This window comes from Atractosteus spatula, chromosome 5 (genome assembly GCF_055471065.1).
Source record: "Atractosteus spatula isolate fAtrSpa1 chromosome 5, fAtrSpa1.hap1, whole genome shotgun sequence".
Classification (NCBI taxonomy): domain Eukaryota; kingdom Metazoa; phylum Chordata; class Actinopteri; order Semionotiformes; family Lepisosteidae; genus Atractosteus; species Atractosteus spatula.
In genome coordinates, this window is record NC_142710.1 from 63,134,491 (window position 1) to 63,160,187 (window position 25,697).

At 39.4% G+C, this 25,697-nt stretch overlaps 1 protein-coding gene across 2 annotated transcripts in view; it reads right to left on the bottom strand.

Annotated features, from left to right (window-relative positions):
* Positions 1–25,697, bottom strand: part of LOC148835439 (serine/threonine-protein kinase WNK2-like) — a 49,824-nt gene that overhangs the window by 2,984 nt on the left and 21,143 nt on the right. Inside the window, exons 5-28 of one of the 2 annotated variants that reach the window (XM_088916174.1) lie at positions 25,345–25,433; positions 24,253–24,472; positions 21,814–22,105; positions 20,383–20,498; positions 18,883–19,872; positions 17,918–18,073; positions 17,584–17,622; positions 16,628–16,819; positions 14,982–15,233; positions 13,932–13,981; positions 13,461–13,623; positions 12,419–12,535; positions 11,914–12,084; positions 11,452–11,503; positions 11,092–11,211; positions 9,690–10,654; positions 8,378–8,420; positions 7,464–7,534; positions 5,576–6,270; positions 5,068–5,282; positions 4,523–4,750; positions 3,348–3,446; positions 1,272–1,316; positions 44–324 (exon numbers count right to left, since the gene is read on the bottom strand). In XM_088916174.1, coding sequence (XP_088772300.1) covers positions 44–324; positions 1,272–1,316; positions 3,348–3,446; positions 4,523–4,750; positions 5,068–5,282; positions 5,576–6,270; positions 7,464–7,534; positions 8,378–8,420; positions 9,690–10,654; positions 11,092–11,211; positions 11,452–11,503; positions 11,914–12,084; positions 12,419–12,535; positions 13,461–13,623; positions 13,932–13,981; positions 14,982–15,233; positions 16,628–16,819; positions 17,584–17,622; positions 17,918–18,073; positions 18,883–19,872; positions 20,383–20,498; positions 21,814–22,105; positions 24,253–24,472; positions 25,345–25,433 — 5,661 coding nt within the window. The remainder of the gene's footprint in view (positions 1–43; positions 325–1,271; positions 1,317–3,347; positions 3,447–4,522; positions 4,751–5,067; positions 5,283–5,575; positions 6,271–7,463; positions 7,535–8,377; positions 8,421–9,689; positions 10,655–11,091; positions 11,212–11,451; positions 11,504–11,913; positions 12,085–12,418; positions 12,536–13,460; positions 13,624–13,931; positions 13,982–14,981; positions 15,234–16,627; positions 16,820–17,583; positions 17,623–17,917; positions 18,074–18,882; positions 19,873–20,382; positions 20,499–21,813; positions 22,106–24,252; positions 24,473–25,344; positions 25,434–25,697) is intronic. The other variant, XM_088916172.1, reaches the window with a different exon arrangement.

The window sequence follows — 25,697 nt, forward strand, 5'->3', positions numbered from 1 at the left end:
ATTGCTAAACCTCGACTAACAATGCCCTCTCTTCTCCCTTCACCTCATTCAGTATAGCTGGCTTGGGTTTCGGATCCATGTCATGCCACTGTCTCTTCTGCTTGATCTGGTTGAGGGAGGGCTTTGCGTGGGCAGCTGCGATGGTCTCCTTGGTCCAGTCATCCACAAGCTTGTGCAGGTCGTCTGTGAAAGTGCCCTTCTTGTTGTTGCTGTTGTTGGCCTGAGCCTGCGCCAGGCCGGCGAGCTGCTGCGGAGGTGCTGCTGGCACGGCCTGTGGCTGTGGATTCTGCACCGCCGCAGCTGAGCTGCTGCTGTTAGATGACCCTGGAAGACAGGCGCCTCTTAGAATTCTGCACTTCCCTTATACCTCCCCGAACCACTTCGCTGCTTGGTTTAACCCCTTGGATCAACAGAACTACAGCTAAATCTGAAAGCGCACTTAACAGGGAGGTTAACCAAAACCGAACCAAGGGCGCAGAAACGTTACTAGGAGCAATTAAACTTCAATAACTTTACAAAACCTGAAACCATAACATGGTCCTCTGGAGATTTTAAACTCCCAATGCTAAGAAAAACACAAGTTGGAAGGTAAGGCTCTTTTAAATTGTAAATAAGGGCTAAATGCAATAATCTGTCAAGCTAAACCACATTTGGACTAGAATAAGATTCTGTGGGGGTAGAGATTCTCCTTAGAATATACGTATACTGTATATAAATTGGTGGATCTGGAAACACTATATGACACAGGCTGAGAAAATAATCAAAGAGGTAATGCTAGTGCTATACATGATAAAGGCAACTGAAAACGTTTTATCCAACAGAAATTTTAGGCATTAAATCTAGTTCATTTATTCATTGATACACACTATTAAAATACTCTTTTGAACCCTCTAACACTTCGCTTAACACATTTGGAAAATGATTTGGTTTCAGACTTTCCTACAAAGAAACCAGCAGCGAAGTGGTCTTCCATTCCAGCCCTGGTTCATTAAAACGATTAACACCAATAAAATGCCAAACTAATTAATGCTGATACAAAATAAAGTCAAACATCGCTACTCCAGGACGTTTACTCGTAAAGCAGTCAACAGGTCATGCACTAAAACCAAAACCGAAAAAGGACCCCCCCACTTATGACACGTATGAAACACAGCCTGTGGTCAAGTACATTTCACAGGAACTGCTTCAACAACTGCCATGATTCTGGTGCAAAGCAAAATGTGTGCTCATGCCACGTGGAAAAAGACCAAGAAAGAAAATGGGATAGTTACTACTACTGCGCTCTTTGCCTAGACATAGTCGTTTCAGGGTAGACCCTACAAGGTAAAACAATACAAGACAAAGACAGTTAGGCCTTAACAGACTGAACACAACAGATCTGGAGGACAAGCTGTTTCAAAGCAATACAAAGCCATTATTAAGTTTAAAGAGGAAAAGGGGGGGAAAAGGGTGTTTTAGTCAGTGATTTAGATGGTAAAAGCTGGACCTGCTACTTGTGCATTCATTCCAAAAATAAAATTCTGACAGACATCCTAGAACAAAAGGAGAGGTCTGTGCCCTTCATATGTGGTAGGAATTTTGAAACCATGAAAATCCACATTCCGAAGCTGTAGCTCCATAAAGATATATTGCTCCGAAAGTCCACAGGCAAAAAAAAAAGGATGAAAATCTCATTTTCAAAAAAAACTTCAGTTAAATTACAGAATATAAAATACAACAATTTAATAAAAAAAGTGTTAAATGTCTACATAAGAAAAAAAGTGCACTAAAAACAGCCACAGATTTCTAAAATGCAAAAAAGGAAAGAACCTAACTACAACAGTGAACTATGGGGTAGAAAGTACTGTATCTTTAATAGCTACGGAAACTGGCAATTTCTTCCTCCCCTTCTGAAAACCCCTTTCAAGACTACTGTATGCTTTCAATTTTAACAATAACTTCTAATATTTGACAATTTCAGTGTCATACACAATTGTAACATGGACAAAACTATATATTTTTAGTGTTTGGATTAATGTGTCTCTTTATATATTATTCCAGAAAATAAGGAGACTGTCAGACGACACAAATAGCATTTTTCCCCACTGACCGCAGAATAACAAAGGCTTCCAAAAGAATTGTGCCATAATCGGTCTTTGTTTTTAATTAAGCAGCAAATGCATTATTCAGACTGATTTGTAAAATAATGAAATTCTAACTTCAATTCAATAAATCATGATCATCAATATTCAAGCAAAAAAAAAAACTGCAGCTCAAAGTGAACAAACCTCCACTATGGTACCTTATCGGACCAATATATCTTTACATGTTCACAATGGGTTTGCCTGTAAATCATTAATGGTCTGCGAGCTTAGTCAAAGCACACAAAGGCAAACTGACAGATAGTCAGGTATAGCAAAAGAGGAACAGTATTCCTAAGAATTTCCAAAACAAAATGCAGTTCTCAATTTTCAATACAATTGACCTTCAAGAGCATGATCTATACTAGTGTGCTCATATCTACTTAATTATACTAACAAATGAAGTTCTTAAAGTGTTTATTGAGGATGCCATTTTGGATAACAAAAAAAACTGACTAGTGCTCCAGCCAGATCACTTTTCACAGAATTTGTATATTAAAAGAAAGAATGGTCACCTTGGCATAAGAAGGGGGCAGGATCCCTTAAAGCTCACATAAAAAAGATTAAAAAGTAAAACAAAGTCTATGGAAATGCTCCATTAAGCCATAAATAATAAAGAAATAAAAAATACTAGCTGGAGCACTTCTGTATCAGCATTTTCATCATGCAAGTAAGGCAACAAATTAAACAGTAGAATTAAATAGAATAATATTTTAAATACAGCCCTTTTATAGAGATGTTATTCCCAGTGACCTCCTAGTATTGTATCAGCTTGTTACATGCATGTCTTCATTGTCCAAACATGTGTGAAAGAGACCATTCTTCAATTGAAGGCCTGGATTCTTCCCTTTTTTGACACAAGGGCTGCAGATCTGCACATTTGCCACATTGCAACTCAAAGTATTACTCGAACATAAAGTACACAAAATACAAAGGCTTTGGTACACTCAGGATCAAATTCCATGTCAAACGCCTGTTTAGAGAAGATGAGCTCTTCCACATATGCTTTTGGTATCCAGTTGCGAGCCAAAAGCAGTGCACGAAAGCATTTGTATGGCAAACGAAAGAATAAGTGGGCTTCAAAATAAGAAAATGAGAAGGTTAAAACAAAAAGCTGGCTGTGGGGAAAAAATAATAATCAGGCAGCCTGCCCAAATATAAAACTGGAAAAAACTGAAGAGGAAAAAGGAATGGAATGAGGTAAAGTACAAAAGAACAAATACAAACAGATGGACAAAGACACAGGTCCACTGAGGAATCTGGTACGAGGTTTGCTACTAGATTTATAGGTCACTCTCTCAGACGTTTGGTGGTAAACCGTCCAGCCTGCAAATGAATATAGAGGGAAGAAAAAACAAAAACACTTGTGAAGTACAAAACAGCTCTCATCAGAGTCCCTAAACCATTATTAGGCTTTTAATAACCCACAGAATTTTATTAACACAGCCAAGAAAATGTCAGTCAGGTAGCTGATTGCATGCAGGAAGGTGCATTAAGGATGCATAAGGGCACACTGTACATGTTAGAATGAGTGAGCAACATGTATGATACTGGGGTAACATCCCTTTCTACTTCTAATACTGATGGATAGCATCAAAACCCAAAAACCATTAAAATACAGTTTTCCCCTGACTGCAGAACACAGGCTCTTCATTAACATTTTTTACCACATTATAAATACCCATAATTAATGTGCTGTATATATATATTACACTTTAAAAGCTGCAATTTGATTTGTTCAAGGTATGTTTTCTAAATACACATTTCACAGAATTTCATGTTTCATTACCATTATGTATTTTCACATAAACAATGTCAACCTGCCAAAAATGTGCAACACCTAAACATATCTAAATCTAGGATGTCATTAACATCAGGAGTGCTTCAAAACGCAACCGATCAACTGTCTTTTAGAGCAGCATTTCTTGCAATGTGCTGTTCCATTTGCTTATCTAAAATCCTGCATGCATTTTTCTCAGAATCTATCCCTCTAAAGGAATACACTATAGAACTGAAGTTTTTTGACGTTACCTTTGAGGATGAATTATAAAAAGACTAATTTAGAATAAACTCAAGTGCACATCTTTTAAAAAAACACTGACTAAAAATATGTCAGGCCCAGTATTTCATTGTGGGCAACCTACCCATGAATTTACTCTTGAATGCCCACAAAGAAAAGAAGGAACTTTTAAAATTTGTTCCTTTCATTCTGTAATGTAACCACTGAAAATAGGATTACATCGACAACAGTAAAAATATTCAATGTCAAATCTATTTGATTCTTGTGTCATGTGACATCTGTAAAGCCAAAGGTAATTGGACCACAGATTTCAGGACAGGGATTACAAAACAGCTCACTGTATTCCATTCTGCTCTGTTTTAAAGTGCAGGGAGACAATCACCTTGACCAAGGCCACTGTGCGGCCCTGTCCCTTCACTGAGGAAGCCACAGTAGATGTTGTCGGAGGACAGCGACCCCTTGACTGAGCAGGGCTGCTGTGTCTGAACAGGTTCTGCTGCGGGAATAACAGATGCTGAGGAAGGCAGAGTGCTTGCCGTGGAAAAGGCAGTGCTGTCTGCCAGACTGGACTCTTTAGCCGAAGAGGCAGGAGGATTCATAGCAGGCTCACCTTCAGAAAAGAAAGATGAGTGCTTTTGATCCTTGAAAGTACTGCATATACGTATATCTGCATACATACTGTATAGTCTGAGGTTTGCATTCTTCCCCTCCATAACAGAAACAAGACTACAATCATTGATATTGAGATTGAAGTTGCATAGGCACTGTAATTTAGTTAAAAAAAAGCTTTCAATGCAAGGTTTGGAAAAAACTTATTTTTTTTCTCATCAATAATTCAAATGATTGTTATTTTCATTGAAAGTAACGTGAATCTGAATGTTTAACGCAATCATTCTAGAAATCTGACATGTTTGGTTTCATACTCACTTGTGTTATTCGTAGCACTTTTCAGCTGTTGAACCAGTGGGTTAAGCAGTTTCCCAGCCTTCAGCTTGCTCTTGCTGGCTTTGCGTCTTCGGCCAGTAGGTGGCGCAGCATGGAGGAAACCCACAGCTGGGGGCAAAGGTTTCCCAAGCTTTTTATAGAGGAGCTCAATCTCCCCCCTCTGAAGAGCTTGCAGTTCCGAGATCTCCTTCATGTGCCTAGAGAGACACAAAATATACTTAAAATGCATCACATTATTCCATCTGAATATGTTCCTTTGTGAAAATTGGTAAAAAGTGTTTTAAAGCATTTTAAATACAGGATCCCCCTTTAATGCTAAAAACAGGCTTTTCTAATTAAAACAAATACACATACTGATGAAAATCTCAGTCGGATGTACCCCTAACTTGTTTCCCCTTTACTTTAAATTATATAAAAAATGTGTGTGCACCAAGCAAAAAAGCAATTTACAACTGAAAAATAAGCCATAAATAGCTGCTCTTAAACATACTTGTCTCTCAGCTTCTGCAGCTCCTTTTTTATATCGGCATCTTCAAATTCGGAGTCATTATCACTGCTAATGTAGGAGGAGTGGGAGTGGAAGGATGAGATGTTTATTGTCGGGACATTTGTACCCTGTCTACTTGGAGAGTCAGAACTCTGGATACTACTGCTTTTCCCAGTTCTTCTCAGGAAAGCAACAGCTTTCTTCATTAAGTCACCACCAGAGTTGTCACCTAGACTTGCAGGCTGAGTGGTGGGTATCTTAGATGGAGTACTCTCCTCTCCAGAGTCTGAAGAAAGGTGGTTGTGGATGGTCACATCAACGGGGACTGCGGTCTGAGCTCGTGGGACGGACTTCTTAAGCTTGGGGCTGGAAGGAGGCGCATCCTGGTAAAAGTCTGGTGGTGCTGAATACCTATTGCTGCGCATCTTCAAAGTGACCTCATCCTTGGTGCTAACCACAGAGAACCTGCCAATGGTCGTGACAGGGGAGACCTCATCGGACTTGATGTGGTCGTCTCTGCACCGCGGCTCTGCGAGATCTTCCTTTTCAAGAAGCGAATAAGTCTCCCCATTTGCCAGCACAGCCGCCTGGGAATTGTCAGCGCCCTTGGCACTTGGAGGTATCGGGGACGCACAAGTACTTCTGCTCTTTCGGTTTCGTTCCAGTTTTTTCACAATGTCTGGAGGAGTAGGGATAATCTAAGAGAGAAAGAAATACTTTAAAATAAAAAAACAGCTTTAAGAAAACCACTGGTATGACTAACATTGGCAGACAGTACATTTACACAAGTGGTTTCTACCCTTGGTCCTAGAGAACTTTACACTTTGTTTACCAGAGTCTGCACAAAAATACCCTAAACGCATAATGTTTCAAACAACCTCTATATACAGAATTATGCAGTTTCTCCTCCCCTTGTTTACCCTTATTTCTGATGAAACCACTATTAATAGGTGATCAGTTTATGATGAATGGAGACATGGACATGTTTTCAAACATTACCATAATGGGTTTTTCTCTACAGAGACTTGCTTGGTTACATTTCAGGCAACAACATACCTGCATGAGGGAAGCTCTGCAGGTCAGAAACCAGTAAGGGCTGACTTGAAAATCAACTTTTTGAGTTTATAGCAAATTCTAAAAAAAAACTCCTCGCACTGGTTCTGGTTATCTATTAGCCGGCAATTAAGAATATGTCACGGACAAAAACCAGAAGACAGAGGGGTCCTATAGGACAAGGGCTCAGAAGCACAGTTACACAGACTGCAACAGGATAGATAGTTTTAAAACGAAACAAAAAAAAAGTTAAGCCCCAGATGTCAGTATGGCTAGAAATGAAAATCAACATAAAATGCTTTACTGCAGTTCAGATTACACTATCAAAGTTGAATTAAGGTTGTTAAGGCTGTCCTTAACAGAGGTGTGTTTATATCTGATTTGTTAATGTGCTCATTCATTTTATCCAGGGCCTCACAGGCTAACAGCTTTTCTCTGTTTAACCATGTTGAGAATGGCTGTGGGTATGCAGTGCCACGTGATGCTGGCTTATAGCTTTTAATTACAAACCTCTTTTGAGTGGATTCCACATTTGACCGAAAGAATTTCAGCCACCGTGCTTCAGGAGGAAAGGGGGCAGGGTATGACAATATAAGCCCATGGAAACATTCCCTTCCTATTTTATTTAAAGATCCTAGGTTTTTAGCTCTGTGTGTTTTCATATCTCAAATAAATGGTAAATACCAAAACGATTGCAGTTCAACTGTATACATGAAAATGAGTCTCCCTCTTGCAGTGCAACACTGGTGGAATCATGTACAACCAAGAACATTTAATACAGGAATTTTCTAGCATTTGTCAGGAGAAGGCTAGAGGCATTTCCATATAAATTTGTTACCTGGAATCGGCTCTTTCCAGAAATAGATTGTATGTTAGCTGCAGAGTCAGTCTGTTTCTTAATTCCACTTTCTAAAAAACAGAAGTACAAAGTTACAAAAAACTTATGTTCCTCTGTATCAACTGTGACTTGGAGAAAAGGGAAATTTTAACTAATGGATGAATTCCTGTAAATGTAGGGTAGTAATTTAATTTCTATACTTCTCTACTTACTGTGTGCTGCATGAGCACCAACCAACTTGGCAGCATGTTCCTATTCGCATTGGTGTAATTTGTTTTTCATACTGAACAGCTCTTCTTTTGCGTGAATAACTTGACCAGCTCTGCACTCAGCAAGTCCAATATCTGAATGCTAGCACACAATTTGAGACCTTATGTAGTGAGGTCAATTTAAGGTCTCAAATTAAGGTGAATACCTGGTAATGTACAACCTGACTGCAGTTTTCCTTCATGTCCTTTGGAATCAATGTATCCATTTTGAGCACATCTAAAATGGCCCATTGACAATGCTGAACACCCAAACATTGTTGATAATGCTGTATAATGTCACAGAGACCCATGAGAGGTAATTAGGCTCCATCAGTGCCATCTGTGACTGCCATGGTTTTTTAGTCTAATTCACTGCAAATGAAAACGCCAATAAAATTGCAAAGTAGTTCACATGTTTATTACTTAGAGTTATGGAAGATAAAATCAGAGTGTGCTAAATTAAATTTATTTAATAGAGAAAAAGACACCGTATGAAAATTCAAACCACCTGAATAGGTGATTGAGACTTATTTCTTGAAACAGCTGAGCTGAAATCTGAAGGAATTTTCAGGTCAATATTACAATTAATTTAAATGTACCACATTTGTTTTTTAAACAATACATTGGGTTTAACTGTACATTTTGCAATTCCTAAGGTCAACCTACCTTCGCTCTCTACTGGAGATTTCATTTCATTTTTTTCTAATACCTGAGAATTTGAGAGGGAAACATATAAGATGTCATATTTCAAAACTATACTTTTTTACAGTCAAAACTGTCACATAAGACAGCTCAGTACAGATAAGGAAATTTAAATGTAGTTTCAGTGTTCACTTATAACAAAACTGAAAGACAAAAGTCTAAAGTATATTTGCACTGTATTGTAAAGAATTATTAACATTTACTTTTTGGTTTTGACCATTTTTATTAAGGAACCAAAGAGTAGTCATGCTGTAATAAATACATTCTCCATATGCATGTTTGAGTAATTTGTGCCTGGGACAGTAATACATTGGAATATGACATTGAGATATAAAAGACCTTGCCTCCAACTCACTGGCTGGATGCACAATTAAATGCAATTAGTGCAATCAATAAGTTTCCATCATTAGTTCAAGGGTGAGATCAGTTTTGGTAGATGACCTAAGCTTGATTTTGTCTGGACATCTGCGAGACAGCCAAAAATAGAACTGTTGGTGTGAAATACATGACTTTTAAAAGCACTGACAGAGCACAAACACCTTGAAGCAAAAAGTATTGAATGGGCTGATCAAATGTAAGTATTGTAGATCCTTAGTTAACCTGATGAACATTCCAATCCTGGATGGGATTCACTGTCTAAGTGCATGTCAGATGATCAAATAATTCTGACTGCTTGCATTTGTATAGCACTATTTGATACCGAAGTTGAAGGGATTCACTTCATCCACCACTAAAGCACAAAGACCACCAGGGATATGCGCAGCAGCCATTAAACTACCAGGAGCTCCAGTACTTAGCAGATCAGGGGGAGAAGAAAGAAATCGAATCACCAATTGTATTAAGAGGGTACCTTAGCTTCCAAAACCTGACAAGATCAGCCTTCAAGGTGGTTATGCTTCCATCATTAAAATCTTGTCCTTATTTTTTTCTAGATGAAAATCTCAATCAGCTCATGTTAAATTCAGAAGAAACAGGCTCACTTATGAAATTAAGTGATATTAATAAAGTCATGGCAAGTTGTTTTACATTTTTGCAGCCAACACATTGATCTGTGAAGACCAAATAAACCAAAACCAGTTTAAATGTGAAAAGCACTTTTACATGCCTAATTTTACAACCAGCACAGCATCTGACTTTCAAAACATGGATATGGAAAAACTATCAAAAGAAGATGAGCAGCACTTTAGAGACACATCTGACAAGCAATATATCACATCACAATTTTCTATTCTGCCCTGTTACCGCTATAACACAATTTAAAAAAAGAGAGACTTACAGTCTGATCCCCAAATCCAGACCATGCAGACACTCGGCTGGGAACAGCACTGCTTACAGGCTCACTGGGTGGGACCCCATTCCCCATGAGGCTGGATGTGCAAGTTTCAGCTCCAGCCACCGCGTTTTCAATAATGGGCGGAGAGTGAATATACTCAGTGCAAGATCCAGGAGTTTCAGATGTCCCACTGGCTGGGTACATAGGGACATACTCTTGATACAATAAATTGCGCAGTTTTTCATCTAGCGACTTGATCGTGTTGTCAACAAATTCAACTCGACGAGGGCCTTCACCATCGGATTCCACCAGGTAAGCTTGCTGGGTGGATGATGGGCCAGGTGTTGAGATTTGCTGCTGCAAATATTGTTGGGGAGCTTGAGCTGGGCTTTGGGGTTGAGAGGGCGATTTTGCCATTGAGGACTGCACAGTGGCTGCAAAAGGCTGCTGCAGTACCACAGGCTGCTGGGGTTTTTCAGCCTGGCTGGTTGGAAGGTCTGCAATATGGCTGGTGTCCCTTGCCGACAGGGGAGGAGATGGCACCGCTTGAACAGCTGTCATATCTAAAGAGAGAGGTGGCACGATGGGACAACAGGGGATATCTGCAACAACGGAGGCAGCACATGCAATTTCAGCAACTTGCTGGACTGTATGAATGGGTGACATGGTGCTGGGCTGACCATTGAAAGGTTCGTCACTTGAAAGGGAGCTCTGAATTTCACGTGGAAGTCCCTCAGCAGTAGTCAGCTGCGTCTGCTGAATTTCAAGCTCCCTTGCATCGCTCTTTAGGTCATTAATTTGGGTACCTTTAGATACTACTGAAGCAGACAAGGGAAGAACTGATCGATCTGCAGCGCCTGTAGTGAAAGGTGGGGGTGTGCTGTTGTGACCGTCCCAGACCTCAGTGGAACCCTGAGCTGCCACTGTGGACAGTGGCACTGCTGTGGTATTGATCTGGGCTTCTGGCTCTAGAAGCGAGAAAAAAAAATTGTTGGCAAACTCTGTTGAACATCCCGCATATCTGAGAGCATCACATTCCAACTCATCTTTCTGCAAGTGCAAAAGAAGCAGGAGTGATCTATAATAACACACAATGCACGTCCTTCATAGAAGCACAGTACTCGCCTGATGGTGCCGTTACATAACTGCCCTCTTCGCTGTCCTATTTGTCCACACAGATGCACACCCTCACATAATTCCTCTGACCTACAGGCCAAAGTAAGCCTTACAAAACAACTTTACAACTATGTTTTCTTCCCATATACATATGACCTTGAACAAATATGAAAGCCCTTTAACATATTTATCATTAAAAAGCTAAAGGCTAGAATCTGTTCGAATTAGTTTTCTCTTCTTAATAAAGCTAGCACTTTTTGTAGGCTTTATTCTCTGGCAGCAATTTTACCTTGAGAAGCAGCAGGCTGTGCTGCTGATGTCAGTACTGCTGACGACTTCTCCTTTTCCTCAGTTGTGGGCGTTTCAGCAACTGGGCAAATAATAAACCACCTCTTGCCAGTATGAAGTACTGTAAAGGATGAGAAAAGTCAATGAAGATGCATCAAATGATAAAGAATAAACATGATTAGGAAAAGATCAGGCAGTCCAGAAAAACAAGCAAGTCGTATTACTCATCAATTTGATCTTAACATCTCACTGCAGTGGCCTTTTCCTAATTTCTTTAAGAATTAAGGGTTGTATGCACCATCACACAACAAAAAGGCAACCAAAGGGTAACTCAAAGAGCAAGTAAATATACAGTAGTTACCATTCTGCTGATAAACTGGCTGGTTGGTACGAGGCTGCTGTGCTGTTGCATTCTAAAAAAAACAGAAATGTGTCACTAATGATCCTAGTTTGTAAAGATTAGATTTCTAATCAAATTACAGAAATTGGTTGTCATTTCAGTAATTAAAAAAAAAACTCAAGCAGAGAAAAGTAAAATTACAGAAAAGATCTTTAGATTAAACTGTCAAAGCACTGAGCATAATTGAAATAAAGAGCATCCAAGTTAGCCAAGACAAGAAGGGGTCCTGTTGACTGATCATGTAAAAGTATTCTTTGGAGGAAATGACTCCATTTTGAGCATAGTCTCCCAATTGCTGCACTGAAAACTCTGCAGTATATAGCAATATCTCTGCCACAAATACATACAAGGATCATCAAAGCAACCAAGGGAGATGCATCATGTTTTTGGACCTAAAGGCTACACATTGAACTCTTTTCCCACCTCTCCCAGCTCTAGTCCTGATACATGGCCCTGCTGGGGGCTTGTTCCCTGGTCAGAGCTTCGCTCTCCTTCTGTATCTTCGCTCAGCATATCCTCCGCTTTATCAATGATATCTTTCAGCTGCTCAATGAAGATCTCCTTCTCCGCATGCAAGATGAAATCATTTTCCACCTTTAAAAAGAGAAAAGGCAAAGCACATACTTCAATGTGTAAAAAAACACCAGACGGGAACACCTCAGGAGAAGGCTGCACACCCTAAGATTTTTTTAAACTGTACCATGGTTAAAAAAAGTTTAATTGGATTTCAAAAGACAGTTTCAGGCGAGGTCCTTATGCCAATTTTAAAATCCATCCACATCACAACCTATCTGGTAACAGATTGAAAACCCTATACATAATAGAATCTAAATTTCAAAATTATAAGGAAATATACCATTAGAATGATTTTAAAAAAAAACTGAGAACATTAGAAATCAATCTGCTTTCTGGCACCTGTAAAACCTACCATGTAGGTTGCAATTTCCTCAGGAGCATCCCCATCTAAATCAAACTTGAACGTCACCATTTTGTGATTGTGCGTCTCCAGCTGGCATTCAACCATCTTATCTCCTGTATTACAGACCTGTTGGAAGATGAATATAACTGGTTTCATTAATAATAAAAAGGAAGGGAAAATGGAAAGGTCAATGAATACATTTCAACATAAGGCTATTTTCTTTTTTTAAAGAGCTGGAATTTACTTCAAAGCTACTTTTCTTTGGATATACACATTTTGTGTTCTCTCAAAATGTGACTAAAAACCTTCCAAAAAATAATTTCTTTTAAAAAAGCTGTCAAATACTAAAAGATTAAGATTCCTGACATTATTCTGCTTTTCTGAAATCTAGCTGGCCTTAGAAGAGTTTATTGTTGTTACCTGAAGATATGGACTACATTCACCAAAAAGTCACTTGTTCATTCCCTATACATAGTTAAGATTACTGTTCTGTTTTTATCTACTAAACGTATGCATCACTGCTTAAAGTGGAATGGGTCATTTCCTTCTTTTCATTAAAATGCTGACAGTCCTAAATATTGTTTGAATCTTTTGCCACTCAACTGCTGTGGTTTTGGAAACAATGGAAAAATATCCTACTTGAAGTGCATTTACAGTAACTTCAGCCATAGAAACTTATACAGTACAGTCTCTGATGAAAATGCTAACCTAAAATTGGCACCCTTACTTATAGGTTATTACTTGATGATGAACAGACACAGGTGGAAATAACAAGGTATTAGACCCCCACGGAGTCATTGATTTCCCTTCTGTTTCAGTCCAATACACTTCAGCTCGCACACCTGAATAAGAGCAGTCCTGACTCTTGCTGATCAGCACAGGGGTTCATAACAATTACAACTGTCATCCAACTTGGTAAGAGCTTAAAGCACATTTTCATTGAAAAATGCCTCAAAATAGAGAGCAGATATAAGTCGGCATGTGACGTAAAACTCAACTGGAGCAAAAACTAGACGACTCAGGAACAGGACTGAACAAGCAACACACTCACGTTCAGAATGGTCAGTTTGGGCTTGCTCATCTTCTCCTGCCGTGAGCGTGTTCGTGTCGACCTCCTGTGATGCTTCCTCGACTTGCCTTCCTGCTTCCCGCTGCTCTGGGCTCCTTCACAGCCATCGCTCATCTCTTTGCCCGAAGTGGCGTCAGAATTCACACTACTCAGAACAAGGAACAACAAGCATATTTACAACCTCTTCTTCTTAAAATGATAGTTGGCAAATTTCACTCGAACTGAATCCAACAGTTATCCGCAATCTCTGAAATACTCCATGGCTGACCTTTCCGAGTCAGTACAATACATGTACTTTGGTTACTGATGGCAAAAAGGTTATATGTTAACTCTACTCCTTAAAAAGGGAAGTTTGAATTCAATTTTTTCCAAGTAAAAAAAAAATTAAGAGGCAAGTAAAAGCTTGATCACAGTATCAGAAGTAGAAAACTAAAAGCTACTGTCAGCACCTACCTATCATAGCAATAACTCTGCAGAGGCACCTGTTTGTCCGGTGTAGATTCCTGAAAATATTGCAAAACAAAAAATGGGCATTGACCAAAAATGAAAACAGACATTGTAGACCAGCTTTAGATAAAAAAAAATTACAAATAGTAAATAGTTAAAGACTCAGGATAGTCTTTTTCTATATTATTCACCATTTACAGAACTTTCTCTATACATCAACCATCATATTGTACTAAACCGCACAATAAAAGACTTCTATATTAAAATGATGAAAAACGAAAAGCGGCATGCCGAGATGGTTCACATACAACACTGCCCTGAAACACAAGTGGTTTCTCTGAACATGGTACCATTTCCTTAACAACAGGGAAGGGCACCATTACCAAAGAGAGAAAGAAAAAAGGTCTGGGTGGCAGTGATACCAACAACATAATATTTTTAAAACCTTTCTAGAATATTATATATTCTCCAAAGAACATCTGTCTATCCTACATGTCTCTGAATGTTTTCAATCTCTGCTGCCTAATTTACAATAGGTGGAGTCAACATACAGCATCTTTACACTTAGGAGCCATTTTCCTCAAGTGCACCTTGTGGCATGGAACATGCTCTCATACGACTTGCGCTCGAGTTACTGCACTCATTACTCAGGCGCATGTAGCTTGCTAATGATAGGGTAATGATTTCCATTGCACACTTCAACATGAGACACTCAACTTTGTGAATACAAACTTATGGTAATCGTACTCATGTGTTAGCAGTATCTTTTGTATATGTTTACTAAATCCCTTTAATGAGGCCATACATCTAAAAAGACGGTTTAGATTCCTGCCAAACTAGATAAGGTGAGAAAAAAATGCAATGTAGCAAACTCACTTTATTTTATGAACCCCCACAGTAATGATCATCTGCTAAATGGTTTAAGGTTACACAGTTTACTTTCAGGTGTTTAATTAAAAAGAAAAGCATCTAAGCAGAGGATTGGGGAAAAAAATAAATTAAAAAAGGCATTGCATGGCAGAATCATGGCCATAAAACACCAGATAACACCTGTACCTCTTTACAAACATCTGCTACAGGTCCACGGTCTCTGCTTTGCTGGGACACTGTAGAGGCATCTGCTGCCTGAGTGCTAATGGGATGCAGTGCTTGCTCTAGGCCAGCTGTTGTAGGTCCCATTTCCAGCAAGGTCTTCATAGGTGGAGACAGGACAGGAGCCTGGGCAGACTGGACTGGTGCTGGAACTTGGGCTTCCACCTGTAAGCTGGAATCTAAGGGATAGTTTGATGGGATTTGTCCAATATTTATCTGAAATGGAAAAGGGAAAAAAAAAACTAAACACACATTCTGATAAATCATCACACAATGTGTGAAAGGTTGTTGTAATTGGGGATTGAGGAAAAACAGCATTTGTGGGAAACAATATATTAATTTAAGGCATATTCATTATATAAAAGCAAGTTTAAATATGAAAATGCTTTCTTTGACTAAACAGGTATAAGTATAAGGACTAAACTATAATATGCGATTTTAAAAATTATAAAGACCAAAATGACAAGTTCTGCACTTCACTGCTGGGAAACTCCCTCAGTGAACATAGTTATAACTCCAAGTCTTAAATTTAATGAAGAAATACCCCATGCATGAAACAGTAATGAAGACATTTTCTATTTTTCACTGACCGTGTCATTCACATGGTATATACAGAAAATCAGAAAACATGTTGAGTCTTGAAAATGAAATTATGGACTTCATTTGCCATTCTTCAAATATTTAAAATCGATTGCATATCAACCCCTTCTATATTTACCTGGCCAGAAGGCTCAGAAACAAGTAGAGCAGGCTCAGGCAGTGGGTTTAAGCTGGGCTGAAGCACCTGCTGGCTCAAAGGAAGCTGCTGAGAAACACTCTGTGCTATATGAGTAGCCTGCACAGGAGGGACTTCTGGGTTAACAATCTGCTGCAGAGCAGGAGGATAAATCTGCTGCTGGGCGATCTGGGTTATCGGCTGCTGAGCTTGCAAAACTGAAATGCCAGAGACAGCCATGGCAAGCAAATGCATGGGAGCTGGCCCTCTTTGGCATTGCAAGGCAACAGATCCGGGGGCCTGAGCTGGGATCCCAGGCTGCATGGTGGGAGCTATCTGAGTGGCAGGAAGAGAGACAGTGGCGTTCGCTGAAGGGGCTGCTATTGTTTGTCCTGGAGAGAAGTAAGAGGTGGGCACAGGGGGGGCGCTGGTGCTGGGGAAGCCAGAGTGAGAAGGAAGAGAAGGAGGAGGGAAAGATTCACATCCAGCAAGAGGAGTTGCTGTTGGAATAACAGGAAACTGCTGAGGGAACTGGAAAAGGCAAAAAAAAAGAGTAAAGAGATGATGAAATATGTAGACAAGAAGAGCACAAACCTTTTGAAAGCAGAAAATGTTGTAAATATCCATTTCAAAGCCTGGTTCCACACAAGTTAAAAGGGAGATTTTCCTAAATGCCTAATGTATTCTTAAATAAATGAGCTCCCACATCCAGAATAAAGCTGCTATAAAACCATAAACACGACTTTCATTATTTTGCTCAGAAAGCAAAGACCGAGCCTCTTAAAAGCATTAAGGTTCTCTAATCACGAGGACTAAAAAACTCAGTGTATAGCCCCGCTACGAGAAAGTACTTAATTGAGGACCACGGAGCGCGAGAGGACGGGAGAAGAGTTACCTGCGTGGGAGGGATATGAACATACTGGGGAAGTGGTGCTGTGGAGATCTGTAGAGGTTTGAGTGGAGGCGGCGAGTGGGTCGGTTGACTCTGATCCTGGGACTGTTGTGCTTGGAACTGGTGGACATGCTGTAAGACCGGCTGGCTAGGACACACAGGCTGCAAGTCAGGACCCTGTGCCGGCGTGAATGGCTGGGGAGAAGAAAGACACTGGTCACACGTGGGTGTCTAATTAAAAGGCTGGCTTATACATCTGAGTTTTCCTCCCACCAGAAGTCTTTTATGCATCATATCCTGCACTTGACATGTCCTCATCAAGTTATTTTTTTAATGGAAATTTGCTCTTATGATGCCACCAAAAAATCACTTGGGGGGGAAAACAAAAATGTAAATATGGTTGAAACTGAGCTTAGATTACGGTCACAAGCGGACTTGTGACTGATCCTCCACAAATGGCAGAACACGTTTGGATCAGCATTTCCAGAGACGGGGCTGGGGTTGGTGGCCCAGGGCTTTCAGTGTTCCCCGTCTTTAGTCTTACAATGACATCTGCGAGGGACGCACCTCATCAGCAGAGCTTGTAACAGGTCAAATGATTAAGCTGGGTGGGGATGCTGGGGGCATGTACAGTAAGTACCACATACTCACTCTGGTTTTAGAGTCATGTGCAACGCTAATTTCATATCCCCAAATCCTTCCTAACGAAATGCTTTAAGAATTTTTTTAGAACATTTTAAAATGTGTATTTATAATGGCAAAAAACCAAGTTAATGCAAGACTCTTTTTCTACAGATTCTTTACAGATTGCGCTGTTATTCTCCCTTCATCCATCCAATTCATAACAAGCGTTCCTTTAAGGTAACAGTCTGAAATGACCAAATACCAAAATATTAGTAACTGAAAGAACCAGTTATTTAACAACACGGTTAAATTGAATCAGAGGAACAAAAATCTACCTGAGACTGGAATGTTGCGGTGTAGAAATAGCTTTGGAACTAAGAGAAATGAAAACAGAGGGTAAGAAGACTAAAAATAAAAAAAGCAAAAGTCAGCACAAATGTGCACAGAGACTACTTCCATACCACTCACAGTTGAACAATACGGTGAACATCTGACACAAAGATTAATACCATGCCCTCAGACAACATAGCACGAGGACACACTGTAATTCTTTCATTACACAAGTCGATAGATTATGGGAAGTGGGATCATGTGTTCGTCAAATGGGAAGATTTGTGTAATCGATAGGTTTGCCATCTGTGTTTGAGTCCAAGCTATGCACTGCCTCACCTGCTGGACTTGAGGAGTGGAGGCTGCTTGGCTCTGTGGGACAGTGGGCCCTGCAGCTGACTGGACAACTGCGAATGTCTGTGTTGGCTGCTGGTATGATTGGTGACCCTGTTGTGGGAGGACAGCAGCTGTGCTCTGAGCCACAGATAGACCAGGCTGAAAGATAATAGCAGAAGAAGAATGTTCATTCTGCTTCTTCCTGATTTTAGAGGAGTTCAGACTACAGGTGAACAAACAAAACTGTACCAGAGACATCTGCTTGGAATTACCTGAAGATCAAGTTTGCACATTGCTTTCAATCTTAAGCTTAACAGAAAAGCAAAAAAAAACCCTGTCAATTGACAAGATTTATGAGGGATTTTGAGAAATGAAACATTTCAGGAAATAAGTAAATGTGCATAAAATATACATGTGATTTGGTATCTAAAATATTTAAAATCATGTGTGTTTGATCTAAATATTAACAGGTACCAGGAATAATACAGAATCAATACAAAAAAATCCTAATTTTTTTAACAGTAGCAAGTGTTATGAAAAAATATATTACTCAATATTATACTGTAATGCACCAAGGGTCTCGAGGGGCAGCTGGTAATATTGAATTGCCTCTTTTAAATCAGGATCAGTGTAAGGAAGGGTTTAGGGGAAAAAGGCCATTCCCATTACTGTGAAAGACAAGGAGACACTCAAGACACGTTAAGGGCAGGTTTGCAAGATTTAAAGGAATAAGAAACAGGAAAAATATAAGAGAAGTTCCAGTCCGTAAAAACAAGGATCTCTTTTGAGGGTCACTGTACACAAGGAAGGCATTTTCATGAAAAATTGTGTTGCCATTTGGCAAAAGCAGGGGAGGAGCAAAAGGAGTTCAATGCAATTAGCCCATATGTAAGTACTCTACAGGCACTTCACCCACTGGGACAACAGGTGAGAGCTAAGCACATACCAAGCTTCTTTATCTGACCTACCATAATACTGAGTCTGTTTTCAATGGCCTGGGTGCCCCTGCTGTTCTGGGCAGCTGGAGGCATTGGTTTGGCCTTTTCACTTAGTCTGGTTTTCCCACAGATGCCTTTATCTTGCGGCTTTGTAGCTGCATGCACAACAGCCTCTCCATGGCTACCAGAAGGCCGATATGATCCCCATTCAGGAGGCTTGGGGGCTTTCAGAAAAGGGGAGCTAGTCTTTCGGTTAATTATGTGATGTAAAGATTCGTGCAACAAAGAAAGGTCTGAAACATCTGGGTTGCTCCTGCTGCTGGCTGACAGACAGGGCTGTGTGCCTGTGCACTCTGTCATTTTACTGCAGAAGCAAGGTGGAAGCAGAGCGTGTACAGGATGTTTGAAATCCGTTCTAGACTTCAGGAGGTGTGCCAAGCAGGCTTGACAATAAGGAGGTTTAGACCTTAACTGAATGGGACACTGGAAGTGATCTAATTCTGAACGCCTTTGCTCCACTCTTTCCCCAGTAGTTCTATTTCGGGAACCACTTCCCCCAGCTGGGGTAGAACAAGCTGCGAAGGAATCTGCAAGCACGGAGGCTGCTGATGAAGATGCCACAGCAGAATCACTGTGCCGGCGAAAATCCACATACTTTGAGGCAAGGTGCTGCACAAAAATTGGACTGAAAAAAGAAAGGTGATCTTTTGGAGCAGGCACATCTGCAGGATTTCTGTTCGAGAGTTCACATGCACACTTCTGAGATGCCTTCCGAGTGGACCGCACCTGCAACCCTTTCTGACAACCACAAGGCTCAGACTTCACATCGGACGCTCTTAAAAAGGGGTGCAGGCAGCTGCTCTTGGGTGCTTCGATTAAAGAGGTGCTTCCACGTCTAAATGTCGGGTTCAGTCCTAGCCTGTTTGGGCAATGTGAACAGGACGCTTGGTCGTCAGAACAATCGGAGGAAACATCTGACATAACAGGCTCCGTGATTATGGTGGGGGCACTAGAATTTTTCTGTATCAAGCAGCATTGAACAAGAAAAACAAATGTAGTTACTGTTAGGACAAACATCTTTACCCTTTACACTTAAAAATAAATATTAATGCTTGCAGTGAAATTAACTAAAACAAAGTACCAAAATTAAAAAAAAAAACAACCTGGCGCAACCATGATAAATCTCACCAAAGAGCTCAAATTGTAATGACTGATGTGTAAAGTAACATGTTGAAGATGACACTTTTTGTTTTCAGAATCATTTTTTTAACAAGGCCATGTTTGTCACAGCACAGCACGTACTACTGTATGAAGCAGGACATGTTATTGTTTGGTTTCTGGAAGATCTGAAAATGGCCAGGGTGTGAAATTAGGCTGTGTAATGTGTTGTGACAGTCTTAAACATGGTTTCAAGTGCCGTTCTTTACTCACTGCTGAGGGCTGGGGACAGGGCCCCAGCTGCGGCTGCTGTTGGTGTTGGTGCAGGCTAGGGGGAGGGGCCGACACATCATTAATCGGGGGGCTACAGACCTGCTGGCCAGCCGAGGAGATGGGGTCAAGAAGAGTCTGGTAGATCACACTCTGCTGACTGCTGTGAGAGTCAGAATACACTGTGGAGCCCAGGCCACTGTCAAAGGTGCCATCAGCTGGGAGCACAGGAGGCGAATGTTAGGAAGGAAAAAAGAACATTAAAGAATAGGCATAACAGTATATTCTTCATGTTAACTTCATTATATCTAGAAAGATTTTTCATGGATTAGCCTGATATATTTTTTGAAGGCCAGTTCACAGGTTTCAATCCTTTTAACGTGTACAAATAATACGATACATAATCACAATAAAATAATCATTACAGACAAGCATGATCTATACAGCCATACCTGAAAAAAAATAATAGAATAATTAAAAAATGCAAACTAAACAATACAATATTACATCAATTTCAGTGAGCATGTAACTCGATCCACAAACAGGATTGTCAAGTTATTACATCTTTCAGTGTGAGAATGTTTCCAAGTCTCTGTCAAAGCACTGAACTTGATACTCCAATCACATAAGGAACCTTGTGCTGCTTCTTTAATCATAAACCTGGAACAGTGCTTCCCACAGCCCCTCACACTTGCCTCATTTGACAAACAGGGAAATGTATTACTCTAAAGACTGCATGGAAGCCAAGCCACTAGAGACTCACACAGCTTTTAAACGCATTAGCATGCAAACAGCATCTGGCAGAGATATGTTAGGCTGATGTGATAAAGCCTTGCGTGAATATATTATATGCAGTTCGTAGGCCGCGAGGTAAAAATACAGTGCTGATGCAAGCTCAACCTGAGGAATCAAATCCTTCAGCAACCTTTGAAAAGGACTATGAAGTCACAGAATAATGACTCATATGGTAATTACCTATAGCTATTTTCACTGGACTTCGAAAGATCAGCACACTTTAAAAAGGCAGATAAAGGGTTTGGTGTCAAAAGATTTATTCCAATTTAAATTTGTAGACACATAAAATGTGCACAGCTAATATCTATGTAAAAGATGTAATAATGTATAGAAATAAAAAAATAACATTTATGTTTATATTTTTCTAAAGATTTCAAAGTAACCAGATAGTATACTTTCACTACAAGAACAAGCATTATTAAACTATTTATAGCCAAGACTAAACCATTTTAAATCCTGCCTTGCTTAGCAATTCCAATGACATGAACAATTACATAAAAATGATCCATTACTAACACGATCCCTTCATTGGTAGCAGAGGGGGCTGGTGACACTTTCATCCACACGCTTTTTTTTTTCTTTGTTTCATATTTAGAGGGTGAAAGCAACCACCATATTTGAAGATGAAGACGTGGTGTCTTAATGGAGGCCAATTAAAGATGCTTAGGCCCTCCTGGAGCAGTTATTTTTATGCCTTGAACACATCAGACGTATTGCTATTCAGCAGCACTTTCTTACATGTTACAGATGTGGCGCTGGCAGGCAAGTTGCAATGGCGTGCATGTTGGTCGGACTCGGGTTCCTCTGGTTCCAAGAGGACGGGCTGGCCAGCACACGGTAACCCTCTGGCTGGGATCTGCGATTGCACTTGCTGACTCCTCTGGCTCTCTGCACACTCACGGTCGCTCTGCTCCTCACTCTCCGTCACTGGGATAGTCCTTTCCCTTTTCCACTTGATCAACGACACTCTGTCCCTTATCGACTTTCCAACAATCTTAGCATCGCTTTCATGAAAGAAACCCGTTTCAACCTGTAATAAAAATAAGAGTATTAGTTAATTGCATGTTTAGACTCTAAATACTGTTTTGTAAACAGAAGACTAGTGAGTATCTAAAGACATAAAATAGAAAATTAAAAACAAGGGCACTCAATCATGGTTTCAAGCTTTCTAAACGCAATTTTAAAGACACATGGGACTAGCCTAATTAGCAGAATAAGGATAACTATCCTGCAATGACACATGAAAAATCTTTGGCCATCTCCACCTTGCCTATAGTACTGAATATATGCTTTTGCTGTTAAAAATCTGCAGACCTTCCTACTTCACAAAAATAATTACAGTTCGAGATTGGCTTTGTGTCTATTGAACAAGTTTTCATCCTTGTTTTCCTAGTCAATCTGCAAAAAAAAATCAGACTGCAGAAAAAATCTACAAGTAACAAAAAGCAAAATCAAATCCTTAGAAAGCAGAGTCAAGAAAACACATTTATATTGTATAAGTAGCAATTAAAGTGCTTTAAGATCAAGCACAAACCTTATTAAACACTTAGTTATATATATTTTTTTAAAATACACTTCCCCAGCCGTCTCCTTATATATCTGAAATTACAGGGGAAAAGTAAATTACCTAAATCAATTTTCTGACTACATAAACAGCATATTCTTTCTGTTATAGAAAACCAGGTCTCAAGTCAAGCTATACAGTACCAGATTACAGAGGAATTTAACCTATGGTGCAATACTGTAGGCATCACTTTTTTCTAACATCCTACTGTTGTAAGGACCTACTCCTGGCAAATCAATGTACTTTAGAATAGTCTAAGTAAGCATTGCGCATAAAATAAAAAATGCCTTAAAGCAGAAGCAAGAAGCACCATCTAGTATTGGTTACCTGATCATCTTAATTTAACTTCAACTTAATGCATACTTCAATTTTCCTGTGCAAATATTTCTCACAAGTAGTGCAGAGTACATGAAGGATGTCTTGTATATTCTCACTTGGCATACCTCAGAAGCTAAAGTTCAAATACATCACAGCTGATAAGTAAAAGTAGCTCCCAGAGGAAATAAGAAAAATAAAACAGTCAGTTCAGCACTGCGGCACTCAAGCTGGGGGCCCATGAATGAAGGGCCTGTCCAAGGATGTGTGAGGTACCTTGACGGAGCTTCTGCCTTCTGTTGAAAGACTTTGTGGCATTTTGCCCAAGAGCAGTTTCCATCTCCATTTCATTACCCACAAATTCAGATGTAAAAGACAATATATTTCAGATGCAATTACTGAAAAAACTCAACTTAAAGAGGAGTACACTAGAATACCATCCCTTTTGGCACTATGATGAAAAAATGCCATCTCTCTTTTACCTTAATAATACAATATACCATTATTTTGCTTGACCTGCCTTAATAATCAAAACATCTAGTGATGCATCCGACAGCCAGCGAAAAATAAAACAAAGATACGGAACTCCAAAAATAGTTTTATCTTTTGATTTAGGATGCGTTATAACCTGTAAAGAAAACATGAAAATGCTTTATGGAATTTAAAAAACTGCAATACAATCTACAAAAATCTAAATCTGGACTGAAGTGCATTCTTGCTATTTAGATCAGGAAGTAGTTCCCAGTTGCTCTGGCATGTTTTACAGAGAGCTGTAAATTAATTTTAAAAAACAATTAATGAAACTAGGATATAAAGGATTTAGTTTATGAGAAAAGGTCTCCAAGCAAAAATTCTAATTGGAAAGAATCTTTATTCTAAAAAGATCCAGGCGATTTGTATAACTGTATTAATCTGGGTCTGCAGTGGAAAGGGAGAACAGTGAAATTGTAACAGCTAACTTTATTCAAAGCTCTTACTTGGTCGTCAAAACTGCAAAGCACAGTATTTAAACCTCCTGGTTAACCAGGACATGGTAACTTTTGTTAGAGTTGCACCATAAATGTAGTTTCCCCTGGCAAGGAGAAAAGGCCCTGAAAATAGGGACATTAGAACTTCACAGCCTAGAACTTGAATGGCATCTCTCCTTGCTCACAGTACATTTATTAATACCATCTAAACTATGTTAAATACAAAGACTACAACAGTCAACTTTCATATGTATTTTCCCCATTCTGTATTATGCAAAGAGAAAGTCCTATTTATTTGACAGTGATACAAATTGGGTAAAGCTGGCTCACCATTTCCTGAGCAACATCCTCAGGGACCTCCTTCTCCAAGTCATAACTAAACTCGATGGCTCCATTGTCTTTGTATTTCCCTTTCAGCTTCTTCGGATCTTCGACCCACAGCTTCAAAGCAATTGAAGACTTCTTGCCATCATCTTCCTCAGCGAGTTCCACCCTCACTCCAGTGTCCTCAGCGAAGAAGGCATGATTAAGGAGATCCTTTATGGAATACCTGAAAAACAAAGAATGGCAGACGTATTACCGAGGTTAGTGTGAAAATAAGAAAGGCCACTGTCCTCTTCACGTGACACACGGTACAGGCTGTTTAAAGGGTGTGCGAGTCAGTTTACAATTTCTTAATGAGCCATTTTAACAATTATAATAAAGGCTGTAGTATCCTACAAAATCTGTTGTATTTCACTTTAAGTGGTCTATGCTTCACAGATGAGCAGGCTTCCCTTTTTGTGTCGAAGTTCTTTCGGCATTTTTCTTTGTGAGAAAGCAATGAAGAACTAAATCCGCCCCTTATCTACAACCGACTATTTCATGACATGGTTGCCGAGAAGCTTCTTCTAGTGCACATTTCCACACTTTTTGACATTCGAGAGCCTCGGCAAAAGAGGCCTCGACAGTGGTCCCTGTATGCGATTAGGGATGGATTTTCTTCTCGCAGTTTTTTTTTTAATAATTCACAAATTCCAAATTGTACGTGCAAGACTGATTCATTCACAGTTACAAAAGCTACAGGTTTCTGGTGGCCAAAGCCTTTTCTTTTATGAATTTTAATTAACCTTAAATATGCTGGTCTTTGTTTGATTAATTTAAAGTCTTAAAATGTTCTGAGAATAAATGTAGCTTATTGTATAATGTATTTCTATAGATTTCTAGAAATACAATGAAGGTTTCAATCTAACACAAAGCAAATTTATGCTTATAATTTTTAACATTTTTAAGGTTTTTTTTAGCTACATAGCTATATTTAAAGACACTTCAAACGATGAGAATACAGATTTCTAAGGCTTTGTCAAGCTCGCAGTCAAAGGCATAGCAATGAATTATGGAAAATGAAAGAGGTGTTTGTTCATTGTCAAGTCTGGAACTGACCTTTCCTCCTTTTTTTGGCAGATGCATTCTCCGATAATTTCCTTGATTTCTGGATCTGTAACCTTGTTGTAGCTTGCTGGTTTCACACCCTTTAGAGAAATGGACAATTCCAAGAAGTTTATCAAAAGACTGTAAACAGGATATGGAAGGCCAAAACAAAGGTAAATACCTCCATGTTTAAGCTTTTTTTCTGTTGAACACTATAAACAGAAAAACAGTTATCCATATATTAAACATGACATTTGATTAAATATATTTAGTTATGACCTAGATTTAATTCACAGAAATTTAAAAGGTGGAATCATAATATACAGTCATATATTAACTTTAAAAAAGCATCTTACTAGAAAGTG